Genomic DNA, 12,765 nt, shown 5'->3' with positions numbered 1-12,765 from the left:
GGGGGGGGGGGGGGGTTGTGGTTGACCATGGATTTCCAGTTCATCAGAGCATTAAGGTGAGTGATGAAGGGGACATCCTCAATCTAGCCTAAACCCTCCTCTGACAGATACATCCTTCTAAAATTACATTCTTCCGTGGCTTGTAGTCATAGCAGTGCATCTCATGTACTTCGATAATAACTGACAAGAAAGCTCACCACTTAATACATCGGTCCACCCTGTAGGAAAGAATGGCAATGCCCCCAAACTAGGAATGACATCATGGATGAATTCAGAGGCACCTACAGATCTTTCTAAGCTCATGGAGATACTGTATCTTTCAAAAAACAGCTTGGGGCCTGCATTTTTTTTCCAGGTTCTGTTGCTGTCATGTCATCCAACAAGGAAAAGTGATCTTACTAGGTCAGATTAAAAAGATTAAAATTGTATAGTGCTGGTATGAAGCTTATTGTCTTAGTGAGAGCAACATGCGGACCTTTTGACAAACAAACGGCTGTTGATGGCTGTGCTTTACCTTTTGGCCTGCTTTGCTGTGCATCAGGCTATCATGCTCAACGATGAGACATGGATGTTTTCCCCATGTGTATACATCAATAACGTCTGTGCAAGAAAAAGAATTGTGAAGAATCTAATCCCAATTTCAAAAGTAAGCTAGACAAATCATATTATGATGAATGGCAATTAGAATCATGTGTGTCAGCTTTATAAAAAGCTGCCTCCACGTCATTACGGGAGTTTTTTAAGCATAGCAATCCAGTTTCAAGGATGTCAATTTGTTAAATTCAAAAGTATTCTGATTACTAAAACATCAAAACAATTCTATATTGCAAAGGGAACCGTTTACATTTTTTTAAATGTATAAAAAGTAAACATAATTTGCAAAAAGTGGATACACTATGTTGAAATTACATGAACACATGTAGTTGGGACCATTATAAATGGATGTTTAGTAAGGTTACTAAACATCCATTTATAATGGTCCCTTTCTCTGACGTTTCTCCACATGGACTCACTTTCTCTTTCATTTTGATAAAAGAAAAAAAAACATAATGAATGCTAGTTATTTCTCTCCCTCTGAAAACAGTGTTCAGCAATAACGGCACCTTCTGACTGTTTTGTTCCACAAAGCACTCAAAGAATTTCAGACAACCCAATCACAAAACCTTGATCTAGTGTTATATTGTTGAGACAACATACAACCACTATTACCGTGTTTTGTAAAGAAACATTAAATGTATATTTCATCTAGGAATCTAGGCATATGGATTTGTGGAGACGCTGTTCTTGCGGTTCGGAAGGATCATCATCAGTGTTTTGGTTCTTGGCAACAATTACCCTCTTTTCCCCATTTGCTTAGTTCATCCTTTCCTGGCTCCATAACTCAAAGTTTCCAAACACCAGGGGCAGTCATCAAGTCTAGGCGCATTTGGCACTTTACACGGAGTCCACATGCTTCCTTACCTGTTTACATAACTCACTCACGGAAAGGAAAAATGTTGCCACACAGGTGATTTTATGGAACCAGGAGGATTTTCTGTTGTTTCTATTTCATATCAGATTCTGGCAGTGGCCATGGTGTCTGGAATAATAGTCAAGCTACCGGCTACCGGTAACCTAACATTAGCTTGTGTCTTTAGCTGCATGCTACCAGTCGGTAAGCTATGCTCCGGCACCTGCAGAGATATCACCTTCTCAAATACTGTGGTTAACATAGGCTGAGTCGTTATGTCGGTCTGTGCTCTCTTGGCCTCCAGGTTGTTCCTCTGTTTTTTTATTAGCTCTCAGATAATCGTTGTACACTTGTCACAGGCAGGGTCCAAAATTAGCGCCATCTACAAACCGAATGCTGGTAAAATATGCAAGTGGCTGGTCGATTTGCTATGATTATCCAATTAGTGGCAGGTCAAATTTGAACATTCACTAACTAGCCATTTGGCAGGTGGACAAAAAAGTTAATGTTGGACCCTGGTCACAGGAACATACTCTTGTGAAGCTGGGTAAGCCACTGTTGCATAAGTCAGACCAATTAACACATAATTAAGGCAGCGCAAACTAAACGAACTTCAGCTACTGCCATCGGCACATGTCACCTAATTAGCCGACGGGCCGACAGTAAAAAGCGGGGACATCTGACGGTTCCGATGTCCAGCCGTTGCATCTCTATCAATCAGCATTTCACAAAGCCCAAAATGACGTCCTCAAATGTCTTGTTTTGTCAACAACTCAAATATATTCAGTTTACTGTCATTAGGAGTCAATAAACTAGAAAATATTAATATTTAAGAAACTGAAATAGGAGAGTATTTGTTCTATTTTTATAAAAAATGATTCAAACCAGATAATCGATTATGAAAGTAGTTGACAATTAATTTAAAAATTGACAACTAATCTATTCATAGTTGCAGCCTTATTGAATTTATTGTGTTGACACACACACACCACACACACAACACACACACACACACACACACACACACACCACACACACACACACACACACACACACACACACACACACACACACACACACACACACAACACACACACACACACACACAAACACCAACACACACACACACACACACACACACACACACACACACACACACACACACCTTGTAACTTAAGTCTCAAGATGAAATACTTTGTGTGTGTATACTTTAAAATACTGGATAGGGAATTTAAATCCCAGTCAAGGTGATAGCTACACTGGACAGACATCTAATAACATGACTCAGTCTGGTGATTTGCCTTTCAGGTATGTCACAATGGAACTTTGTATCATTCACAGCCCCCTAAACATGCTATGACTTGGACAGAAGGAGATGGGGGTTCAAGGATAGAGAGACAGAGAGACACACACATAAAACTAACAGAGGAGAGACACTAAACTAGTCGAGACAAGCTCTGGAAAATAAAGACATCTTGACAGGATTATTTACATTACAAATGTTTGACGCATGACGCAGCTATATCAAGCAACAAGACGAGAACAAGTGCCATCGTCAGGCAACTAAACAGCCAAGTAAACAGACATTTTAACATCAAATAAAAAGGAAATCACAATAACAACCATGACATATTGCAAAAAGTGTGCAAAGAACACTAAGCACGTTTGTTTTTGTTCATACTGTGACCCTTTTGCTGCAGGGACCACGGCACAAAACTTGAACCTTGAAAAGACAAAGAAAAGACTTAGTATAAAGACTAAGCATCCCACACAAAATACTTGATTTTTGTAGATGTTACGCAAGCACAAAAAAGAACACACTGACATATCACTAACCAGCTTAAAATAAAAGAAGAGTCCAAGATGGCCTGTCCTTTTTTTGCAGACACCAGTGCCGACTCTGCTGTCATTGATAAGCCTAATTTTTAAGCAGGTTAAAAATCATGTAAGGCCTTCTAAGCTGTACAAGAAAGCCTCTTTGGCAACACGGTTTAACTGCTAGACTATAGAGACTTAATTCATTTGTTAGTTTTTATGTATGACTTCAAGAAAAAAACAGCACCCAACATGAAATACTTCAGTGAGCTAACCTCTCATACTTTGTTAAAACCTGACAAGATATCCTACTACACTCCACGTGCCACTGGGTTTGCTTTTCTTTGCAAGTGTTTTGGTAAATTTGGATTGAGCTTTTAGTATTCTTGTTAATGTATCCATTGAATGCATTTCCTCCATAATGGTCTTTAATCATAACAAGTTAAATGATGAAATTATGCAACTCACAGTTATGCTTTGATTTGAATTTACCAACAACCACCATATAGAAGAAAGCCATTTCATTAAAACCACTAAGATGTGTGGTGGGGAAAAGAACCAGTCAGATAATTTCATTGGTTTCCATTCATGCAAACACCCTGTGGCTATATGTCACAAATCAATCAACATCATCAAAGGGCCAGTCAGGCTCTGAAGTTCAGAGGAGCCTAAACACCGTCATTAGCGACAGCGTTACTGACGAGATGGTGAGAGGAAGTGTGGGCAAGGAAGTAATGAGTGCAGGTGTGAATGCTTCATCAAGGCGTTAGGTATTACAGATAGGGCTATTGGTTGCCATTTGTCTGTGCTCAGCTGCCATGGTGACACATTTGAGAGAATTACTTTGTAAATACGTGGATGTTAGTGAGCGTTACAGTGCCTTAAATTAGTACTCCGATTTCCAAGTTGGGAGGTCAGACCACCTCACAGTACCCCGAGCTCAAAATCCAACATGGCTTCTCCATGCAACAACGGTAGTAAAATATGTAATAACACACAGTTAATTAGCACTTCTGTCTTTTTTTGTCTCACAAAATAAGTTGTACACACAGTCCTGGCCAACTTCTATTTGTGGACATGTTATCACGCTGTTTATATCAGTGTTTCGTCTATGTTATGTTGATGGCGGCCCGCCATGGTATAGGGCAAAGTCACAACAGGGTTTCTGCTGTAGACACCGCACGCTGCCGCTCCTTCAGCTGTTTATGAAAAGTAAAAAAAGTTATAAGTACACGACTCTGCAGAGCCATCTGCTGCTCTAGCTACTGAACTCAAGCCAACTGTCATACGCTCTCTCTCCCCGAGCAACTGGACTGGAAGTCATCACTCGCAAAGTCATGGCAACCAAGACCCCAGATGAGACAAGAAGCAGCCCCTCTTCCTCTCTGCTGCAGGAGATGCTGTTCTTCAGACACGCTGTATTAACATTTTCCAGGTTAGTAGGGGAGCAACTAACATGAGAAACGTAGCTAGTAATGTTCACTCAGCATTTGTTTTGTTGTTAAACTGTGTAAAATGAGCGGTGACGTTAAATCATCGGTTTTAGGCAATCTCCCTACGGTACCGTCTATTTGCTGGATGGTTGTAAGTTAACAGTTGGTAGCTAATATTAGCAGATAAACCCGTTGACAGAGACATTATTGTCTCTGACCGCAGTGGTCAGTGACTGAAAGTGTGATGTGAGATGCTAAAAAGAAAAACTACACGTTTTCAGGAAACGTTAATTTTTGACGTTTAACTTGGTTGACGTCATTCCCAGCTCTGGCTTCCGAGGTAAATGGAACGCACTATTACTTGCTTTTTAAGTTGAAGATGTAGGCTATATACGGAATGGTCTGTGGTATGCGTTTACAGGCATGTTAAAATGGACACAGATTAGTTCTGAAATGGTGCTAAAATGCTTATGAGGACAGAGATCGTTTTCTTTTTAATACCCAGTTTTAATATGAAAACAAAGTAGCCACAACTATCTTCTCCCTTTCAGTAATACTAAATTAATTACCGGAAGGTCACTGGTTCAAGTCCCCCGTATAGACCAAAAAGTACGGAGTGTGGATTGGTGGCTGGAGAGATGCCACTTCACCTCCTGGGCACAAAAATGTTTTGAAATGGTAAATAATCAAAAAATGTAGATATGCCTTCTCAATAAAAAATTCAACATTGCATTATGGGTCTAGGACATCATATAAACAGTTACAATTATTACTAACAGCTAACCCTAAAATGAAACAAAATGAGAGGGGAAAGAAAGAAAGTAAATGTTTTTTTACAACCAAGGATGTGTAACTGGTAAAGTTAACAACACAAAGCCCACAAGTCCACTTTGAGGATGCTGGCTAGAGTTTTGTTGCACGTACTGTCACTGACCCGTTGCTACCCTGTACCCTAAAGTCCTCACACCATACATTATGACACAGAAATTGAATATAAGTCGTCAAACATTGCCCGTTGGGATGCTGACTGAGATTTTGCGTTCTATTTATTGAGGATACAATGACCTGTCTCTGGTTTCCTGAGGTGACTGAAGGACTGTGACCAGTTGTGTATGGGTAATGAAATCAGTCCCCACGGGGCAAGGGTGATGGAAGAACAACAGTGCAGCAGTAATCCGTTCACTCATGCCTTTTCAGTTCTCAGCCCCGAACTGCCTCCGAGATTCTAGGTCAGTAGTGGCTTTTTAAAGATCTGATATGAGCCTCAGAGGAATTTAGTGCTAAATAGGTCTGTTATGGCACTTGACATTCTTAAAGAGGATCTCTCATTTTCAATAGTACTTTCAGTACTATTGACTAGTTCAGTTGATGAGTTTAAACACAGTATGGTAATAACTACACCTTCCCCGTTCCCTTTAAACCCCTCCATGCCAAAACAGGGATTAATTAACAGAAAGTTAAAATTGAAAAAAAAAGATAATAATAATAGCTTGCCTTTTGCACATGTAGGCAGTAGTAGCATTATAAAATGCAAACTTTAACAGCAGACCAGATGCAAAAGAACAAGGTAAAGACCACTGTAATTTGTTATCCACAATGAATTAACCACCGGTAGTCAAGGCTGATCGTTTGTTTTCTTCTGGAAAAGGGTCCCGTGATGGGGCGTGACAAATCAGAGAAGGACACGTCATTACAGATGAGACCCAATCAGGAAGCACACACGGGTGTCTGCATCATTGTTTCCAAAGGTCTTTGTTTCTGCCCATCTAGACTAAAACGCAACACTGGAGTTTTTAAACTAAAACAGGGTCAGCGAAATATCCAGAAGCCTCCATTCAAGGGGCTACAGGGAAATGCTGGAGTAGTATAGTAACATAGACAACATTATGCAAAACGCATAAGTGTGGATGTAGCCTCAATGTGTCAATGATTAGTGAAATGTAAATGAGGGAAGAGTACGGGGGCCCCACAGCACTCTCCTGTACAGAGACCCCACAATCCTTAGCAAAGCACCTGCTACACTGAATCAATCTCTTCTGCCACAGTGACCTTCAAATTAGATTTTAGATTGTTAAGCCTTTATGTCAACCTGCAAAGCTGTGACTGCATTCCACCAACATGCAACCGATAATCAGCCACACATCAGTTTTGAAGGCTGACAAGAGGACAGCTCACGGCAGGATGACAAAGTCAAATGCAATGGTGGCAGGCAAGTGTCATGAATGAAATTCTCCCAGAACAAAGCCTTGTTTGTGTGATTATTGTTCACCAGGCTCGCAATGAAGCAAAAATCCATTCCACATGATGCATTCATTGTTTTGAGTCAAACAGGCACCAGGCCCCACAGCAGCCAAAGCTACTGTACAATGGCCCTCACCAAAAATAAATGAAAGCCTGCTGCAACATTTAGGAGTGTCTGGTACAACTGTGTGCAATATCCTATTTAGGATATTACGGTATATAGGCTTTGTCATTAGAAATTAAGAATGCAACTTTGCATTTTAAGAGAAATAAAGTAGTTATTAACTCAGTATTGGGTTTCAGACCCAAGTTAAATAGAATGTAATATTGCCAAAGACTCAAATTAATTAAACATATCACCAAAAATATGCATTAATGAGTAACAGGCACACTGTACCCAATATATAAACTTCATAGGAATATTGTTGGGACATTTCGTCAGTATCTGAGTCAGCTTATTGCAGTTTGTGTCACCTTTCAACAGGTGACGAAGCAATAAAATCAAACCGCCGTTTGAATGAGAAAACGCTGCAGATACATGCTGCAACCCAATAACTAAGGCCACATAAGGACAACGAAACACCTGTACAAAAAGGGAAGCAAAGTGTTTATGTAGTAGGCCTAGTCCTTTAGTATACAGATAATATTTGGACACAGTGTTTGTGCTCCGTGACTCACCTCTATCCATGTCTGCGCCTCCTGAAACGCGGAGTCAGCGGCCGAGTTGGTCACAGGGTGATGCTGATGAGACTGTCCTATGTCTGCAACCGGACTTGCCATTGGCGAAGAAGATCTGCTGTCCAACTATTGTACAGCCTGTAAAAAGGTGTTAAAGCAGCTCAACGCGCGTTATTCCACCAAGATCACTCGTGAATTGTGTCGGTCAGCCCGTTCTCCTCCGTCGGTTGTAGGTGTTGCAGCAGCAGCACCCGCGGCGAGGCGAACGAACTAGTTGCTGCTCTCCTGTACGCTCCTGTTGCAGTCTGTGGAAAGACAACCAGCCTCAAGTCAGCCAGAGTCACGTACAGCGCTTCCGGTGAAACCGCTCAAAATAAAACCATCCGTCGCATAAATGGGCATATTATGGCCCCGCCAAGACCCGCCCTTCAATAGTATTCACACAGTACTATTGGCCAGGCGTCCATGTTTCCGTATACAGGCCTATCCCCTGACCAATCCCCTAACCCTAACATTAACCACTCGCGGTGAAATGCCTAACCCCAACCTATCGAGCTGCTTCGTAGGGCGTGGCCGAAGTGAGATTAGCACTCAGGACTTTCTTTAACTGTCTATGCTCAGGACGCGTGTGCCATTCAGAATTATCATTTAAATTATACCTTGAAAAGTTAAAGAGTATCATCAAGGGCTCGCAAATTGGAAGGCGGTGGACAGTGGAAAAGTCCAGGCTTTATCTTAACGTTAACTTTAATGGCTGTCGTTAATTGACGTTACAGTCACGTCTGTCTGTTTCTGAAAGGTACTAGTAACGGTAAACAAAACTCAACCTACCGCCGATTTGAACCCATTTGCAGATTCCACAAGACTCATTTATGAAACTGAAATAAAAACAATTCCAAAGACTGCACAATTTAAAGGGTGTTAAGTTTCAGACTGTTTGTTGCAACAAAATAAAACTACCATCAGCAACCGGAAGTGACTATGCGTGTATATTTTGGCGGTAGAAATCTACAAGACAGGTAACCGGAAATTGCGTATATATGGTTCCATTTAAGAAAGGATAATATGAACTAATTATTAAATAATAAGTATCGAAAAAGCTACCCATTACTAGTAGATACAGTACAATATCTGAAAGTGCTTATGGCTAGCTAATGTTAGTAGTGTTAACTTACAAGAAGGATATATAGCATCACCACTCGCTTATGACTTATGGCTAAACGAATTAGCAAGTAACTTTAAAATGTGTAACGTTAAAGAGAAATATATGTTAACGTAGTTAGCTAGCTGTAACTGTTAGCTAGCTATGTCAGTATTTTCACTGTGTCACTGCCATAGACTTTTTAATATTAACGGTCTATGGTCACTGCCCAATGTAGAATGCAGATTTGAGTCGCGCATGCGTCACTTTGCGACGAGTGAAACTGAGTTGCGCATGCGTCACTTTGCGGCAAGTAGCATATAAGATGCTAACGAGAGACTTTTGTAACGTCAGTAGCCTACAGTAAAAAATTGACCTAACCTACTCAACGAAGTTCGCTACTGCTGGCTACAAGTTATCAATCAAACACAACAAAGGCTGTCAGTTGAATGACGTTTTGAGCTAACCTTGGTAATCAAACAATCATAGATAGCTAAAACGTTTTTGAAATGATTTCCATCTCCTGTTATTGTTTGTAAAAGTTTATTATTTCATGGATTTCACAAATTCCATGATGACAGTTGTGTCGTAAACCGTTTACATCTGAGAATGCGCGACTCAAAACTCCTCTCTCCTCCTATTGAGCAGCGACACACTGTCCCACGAGAACGAATGTCATTGTTTACAATTTGGTGTTAACGTACACGTGTGTCAGTGTTGTTATACTGCCCATTGGCATCCATTCCACCAGCCATTTGTTTAGGACTTTATTTTGGTTACAAAGCTGCTTTGCTTCCGGTAGTAATCTAGCTCTTCCTGGCTAACTTGACGCAGTCGGACTGACAGGACTTGCACATCGCAGTATGATCCGCTCCAATGGCCCAAAATACACAGAGCAGCGCCGCTCCACCAGCAGGCAATGAGGGCAGCAACACACTGGGGATCTCACCCCCACTTTCACTAAATGGGGCAACTGAGAGAGGAGAGATAGTTCATTGATTTAGAGCAAAAGCACCCAAATCAAAGAGACAACTCTGACCTCCAGTCATTGATCATCTGAGAAAATTAACAAAATAATACAAATTAATTCATATCATTTACAAATTATGCTTTTTGTCATCTGTGGTCTAAAAGAATTATTAAACTCAAAGCTCAAGTAAAACGTTTGGTATACTTAGTTCCCCTCCGCCAGGCTGATACAAAGATAGTTTATGTAAGAGTGACAGGAAAATCTGTAGATACTAAGGTGGAAAAATATTTAGTTTTAAAGACAGCCCTAAACCTCATGTTGCATTAGAACATTCCTGTTAATGGTAAATTAAATTCCCACAGTCAGATAATTCTTAGTTCTTGTTGTCCGGGCTGTTGTTTAGGCTATTTTGGGAGACATATGGGATCCTTTGATATCTCACTTGTCTCCCACATGGTCAGTTGTGTTGCCTGGATTGCACAACCAAGCCAGATGTAGACCTACCGTGGATTTAAATCAAACGTTTTCTGCCCTTGTGGTCACCTTAAGTAATTTTTAAAGACACACAATTTCAACATTTGTAAGCACTATACAAATCAACATGGAAAGCTATCAGTTTCCTAGGTTTGATGACAACAATCAAGACTTTCCCAGGTCCTGCAGGCACCTAAGTTTGTCCACAGGCTTGGAGATATTCTTACATCTTTGCTGACCTCATGTGGAATAATGCAGCAGTACTGAAAAGTGGGAGGAGTAGCTTCAGGCAGGCATACTGTGCTCTCTGTGTGTGTGTGTGTGTGTGCTCACTCTCAACTCCTCTCCTCTGTTACTCAGGCTTCTATTTCCTGGATACCAAAATCAGTTTAGTGTGGTTTTCTTTTGTGAACTTTGCTCCCAAAACGTCTGCGACTGGGAGCAAATCATGGTTTGGTTTTCATTTAGCCGGCTGTTTCCATTATGCAGCTCCCATTCTTGACTCCCAGGAGTGACAGTCCCATCTGCGTTTGACAGGACGTTCTCCTAACCTGTACAGGCAACAGGGTAGTTTGGTAAGTAATACACTTCTGCAATATATGTTCTTTTTTCTGTCTGAAGAAATCTGTTCAATGTCCTCATTAGAGTGTTCATTTTCTTTGTTTGAAATGTTTTAATACGCTACTAGAATATACAAATCCACATTTTTCTTTTAAACTAAAAGCCACACTCCACATATATATTTATATTACTATGTAATATTGTTAGAAACATTGTAATTCAGTTGTATATTCAGTCAGTTTTGTTTATTCCAAGATGCAGTAGCCTATGGTGGTATTTCTTTGGAGCTCTTGATTTCTTTCAAGCACAAATAAGCCAGATTTAATAATAACTGGAACATATAAGCCAACATCAGAATTAGAATAGGCCTAACTAAAATCAAAGTGCTACCAAATGGGTAATTTTTCTCTCTCAGTCATACTTCTCAGATCCACAAACTGATTTTAGATTTTCTTTCTGTCATCCACAGGTTTTAACGGTTCTTCTCGTCTCCTCCAAAGCTTTTAAAATGTGGCTCGTGGTCCTTTCTGTCCCGCTGCTTCCTGCCTTCGTCATGGTATCCAGTCGGTATTGTGTCAATGTTGCCGCGCTGTGCCACCGAGCTCTGGCTTGGGTGCTGAGGCTGGTGCGAGGGAGAGTGTGTGTAAGGAGCACCCATGCCTTTGTGTTTTCCAAATGCACCCATGGCAAAGTTGACAGCGTCCTGGAGACCTTTGACCTTTATGCCGATACACACCCTTCCCTCTGCATCAGCCCACAGATTGGTCAGTACATATTAGAATAACTTCATTTACCAAGTGCATTAGTTACAGTTACAAGACAGCCTTTATGATATCAGTGCGGAAGGTTTCTGTTAAAATCTCCCAGATCATTACTTTTAAACTCTTGAAATGAACTGTTCACTGGGAATTCAGTATTTCACCTGACTGTGTCACGTAATATTGTTTCTATCATCTTACATCCAAAAGCATTTCTATCAGTCTTAAGTTCCTTACCTTGTGTTAATAATACACCACTTTCTTTTACTGTTACTGTTTTCTGCCCACAGGTAATTCAATCCAAAAAACATTGACTTTGGATGCGTCTTGTTTGAAAAATTCATGTCCACAGTGTAACAAATTGTGCTCTATGTACAAATAAAACAATCAGTGTTCAGGTCAATAATTAGTAACAGACATGAGAGGGATATGTCAAGGCATCATCAAGCCGCTGAAGGAATCAGCACCACCTCTGTTCCTGTCATCTCTCCTAGGTGAAGCATTGGATAAAGTGGTGAGGCGTGTCTGTCCCTCCAGGGTGTTGGAGCTGGGGATGCACTGTGGCTACGGTTCTGTCCGCCTGCTGCGTCTGCTGCCCTCGTCTGGCAGACTGATCACAGTGGAGCTGGACCCACTCACAGCAGAGCTAGGGGAGGAAATCATACTGGTGGCTGGCTTCAAACACTCCCAGGTATGATGAGTGCTTTACTTTACTGCACTCAAATGAGAATATAAAGTAGATACGTTACCACTTTTAACAAGAAAGCAAAAAATAGAACTGGGATTCTGTTCTCTTTTCTGGGCTTTTCTGATTCTTTGCAGTTCCAGGTGTCGACTTCTAGCTCAGCTGAGGCCATCTTAACTTTGCGTTCAGTTCTTGAGCTTAATCAAGAAGCTGGTGAAGGGCTCAATCTGGTACTGATGGACCATGACCCCCAGCAGTACCTTCCAGACTTGCTGGCTCTGGAGAGAGAGGAGCTCCTCTGCCCCTCCGGCTGCTCCATCCTTCTGATCTACAGGAACCAAAGAGCCGGAGATCTCAGAGAAATCCTGAGTTACATCAGTGCGAGGGCTGACTGCTACTGCATCAAGTCAAAGCTTCAGTTTATGACGGAGATTTTCTACCAAAAGTAAAGCATAAGGGTAGATGGGGTTAGCAGAATGTAAAGATGTGGCTATGTGCTTTCAGGTTGTGTGGACTATAGTGTTAAATACTTATTATTATTATTATTATTATTATTATT

The 12,765-nt window shown here is 41.0% G+C and overlaps 2 protein-coding genes across 16 annotated transcripts in view; one reads left to right on the top strand and one right to left on the bottom strand.

Annotated features, from left to right (window-relative positions):
* The window catches only part of LOC116696385 (LIM and calponin homology domains-containing protein 1), a 96,954-nt gene extending 88,371 nt beyond the window's left edge, over window positions 1-8,583 (bottom strand). For 3 of the 13 annotated variants that reach the window (XM_032527308.1, XM_032527314.1, XM_032527311.1), the window contains exons 1-2: window positions 8,449-8,580; window positions 7,618-7,922 (exon numbers count right to left, since the gene is read on the bottom strand). In XM_032527308.1, coding sequence (XP_032383199.1) covers window positions 7,618-7,719 — 102 coding nt within the window. In that variant the 5' untranslated portion in view covers window positions 7,720-7,922; window positions 8,449-8,580. Of the gene's footprint in view, window positions 1-7,617; window positions 7,936-8,448 lie in introns of those variants that run through there. The other 10 variants (XM_032527313.1, XM_032527310.1, XM_032527316.1 and 7 more) reach the window with 7 other exon arrangements.
* A 1,484-nt stretch (window positions 8,584-10,067) lies between these two features.
* LOC116696405 (transmembrane O-methyltransferase homolog) lies at window positions 10,068-12,733 on the top strand. 3 transcript variants are annotated; one of them, XM_032527395.1, is made up of 5 exons: window positions 10,068-10,472; window positions 10,712-10,777; window positions 11,233-11,527; window positions 12,016-12,212; window positions 12,344-12,733. In XM_032527395.1, exons 3-5 carry the CDS (start codon window positions 11,272-11,274, stop codon window positions 12,653-12,655), a joined length of 765 nt encoding a protein of 254 aa, XP_032383286.1. In that variant the 5' UTR covers window positions 10,068-10,472; window positions 10,712-10,777; window positions 11,233-11,271; the 3' UTR covers window positions 12,656-12,733. The 3 variants fall into 3 exon arrangements, with proteins under 3 accessions (XP_032383286.1, XP_032383284.1, XP_032383285.1); XM_032527393.1 differs by lacking the exon at window positions 10,068-10,472 and having other exon boundaries at window positions 10,536-10,777; XM_032527394.1 differs by lacking the exon at window positions 10,068-10,472 and having other exon boundaries at window positions 10,545-10,781.
* The last annotated feature ends 32 nt before the right edge of the window (window positions 12,734-12,765 follow it).

This window comes from Etheostoma spectabile, chromosome 10, assembly GCF_008692095.1.
Source record: "Etheostoma spectabile isolate EspeVRDwgs_2016 chromosome 10, UIUC_Espe_1.0, whole genome shotgun sequence".
NCBI classification, from domain to species: Eukaryota; Metazoa; Chordata; class Actinopteri; order Perciformes; family Percidae; genus Etheostoma; species Etheostoma spectabile.
The sequence above is the reverse complement of the archived record's forward strand: the minus strand, read 5'-3'. Positions and strand labels throughout refer to the sequence as shown.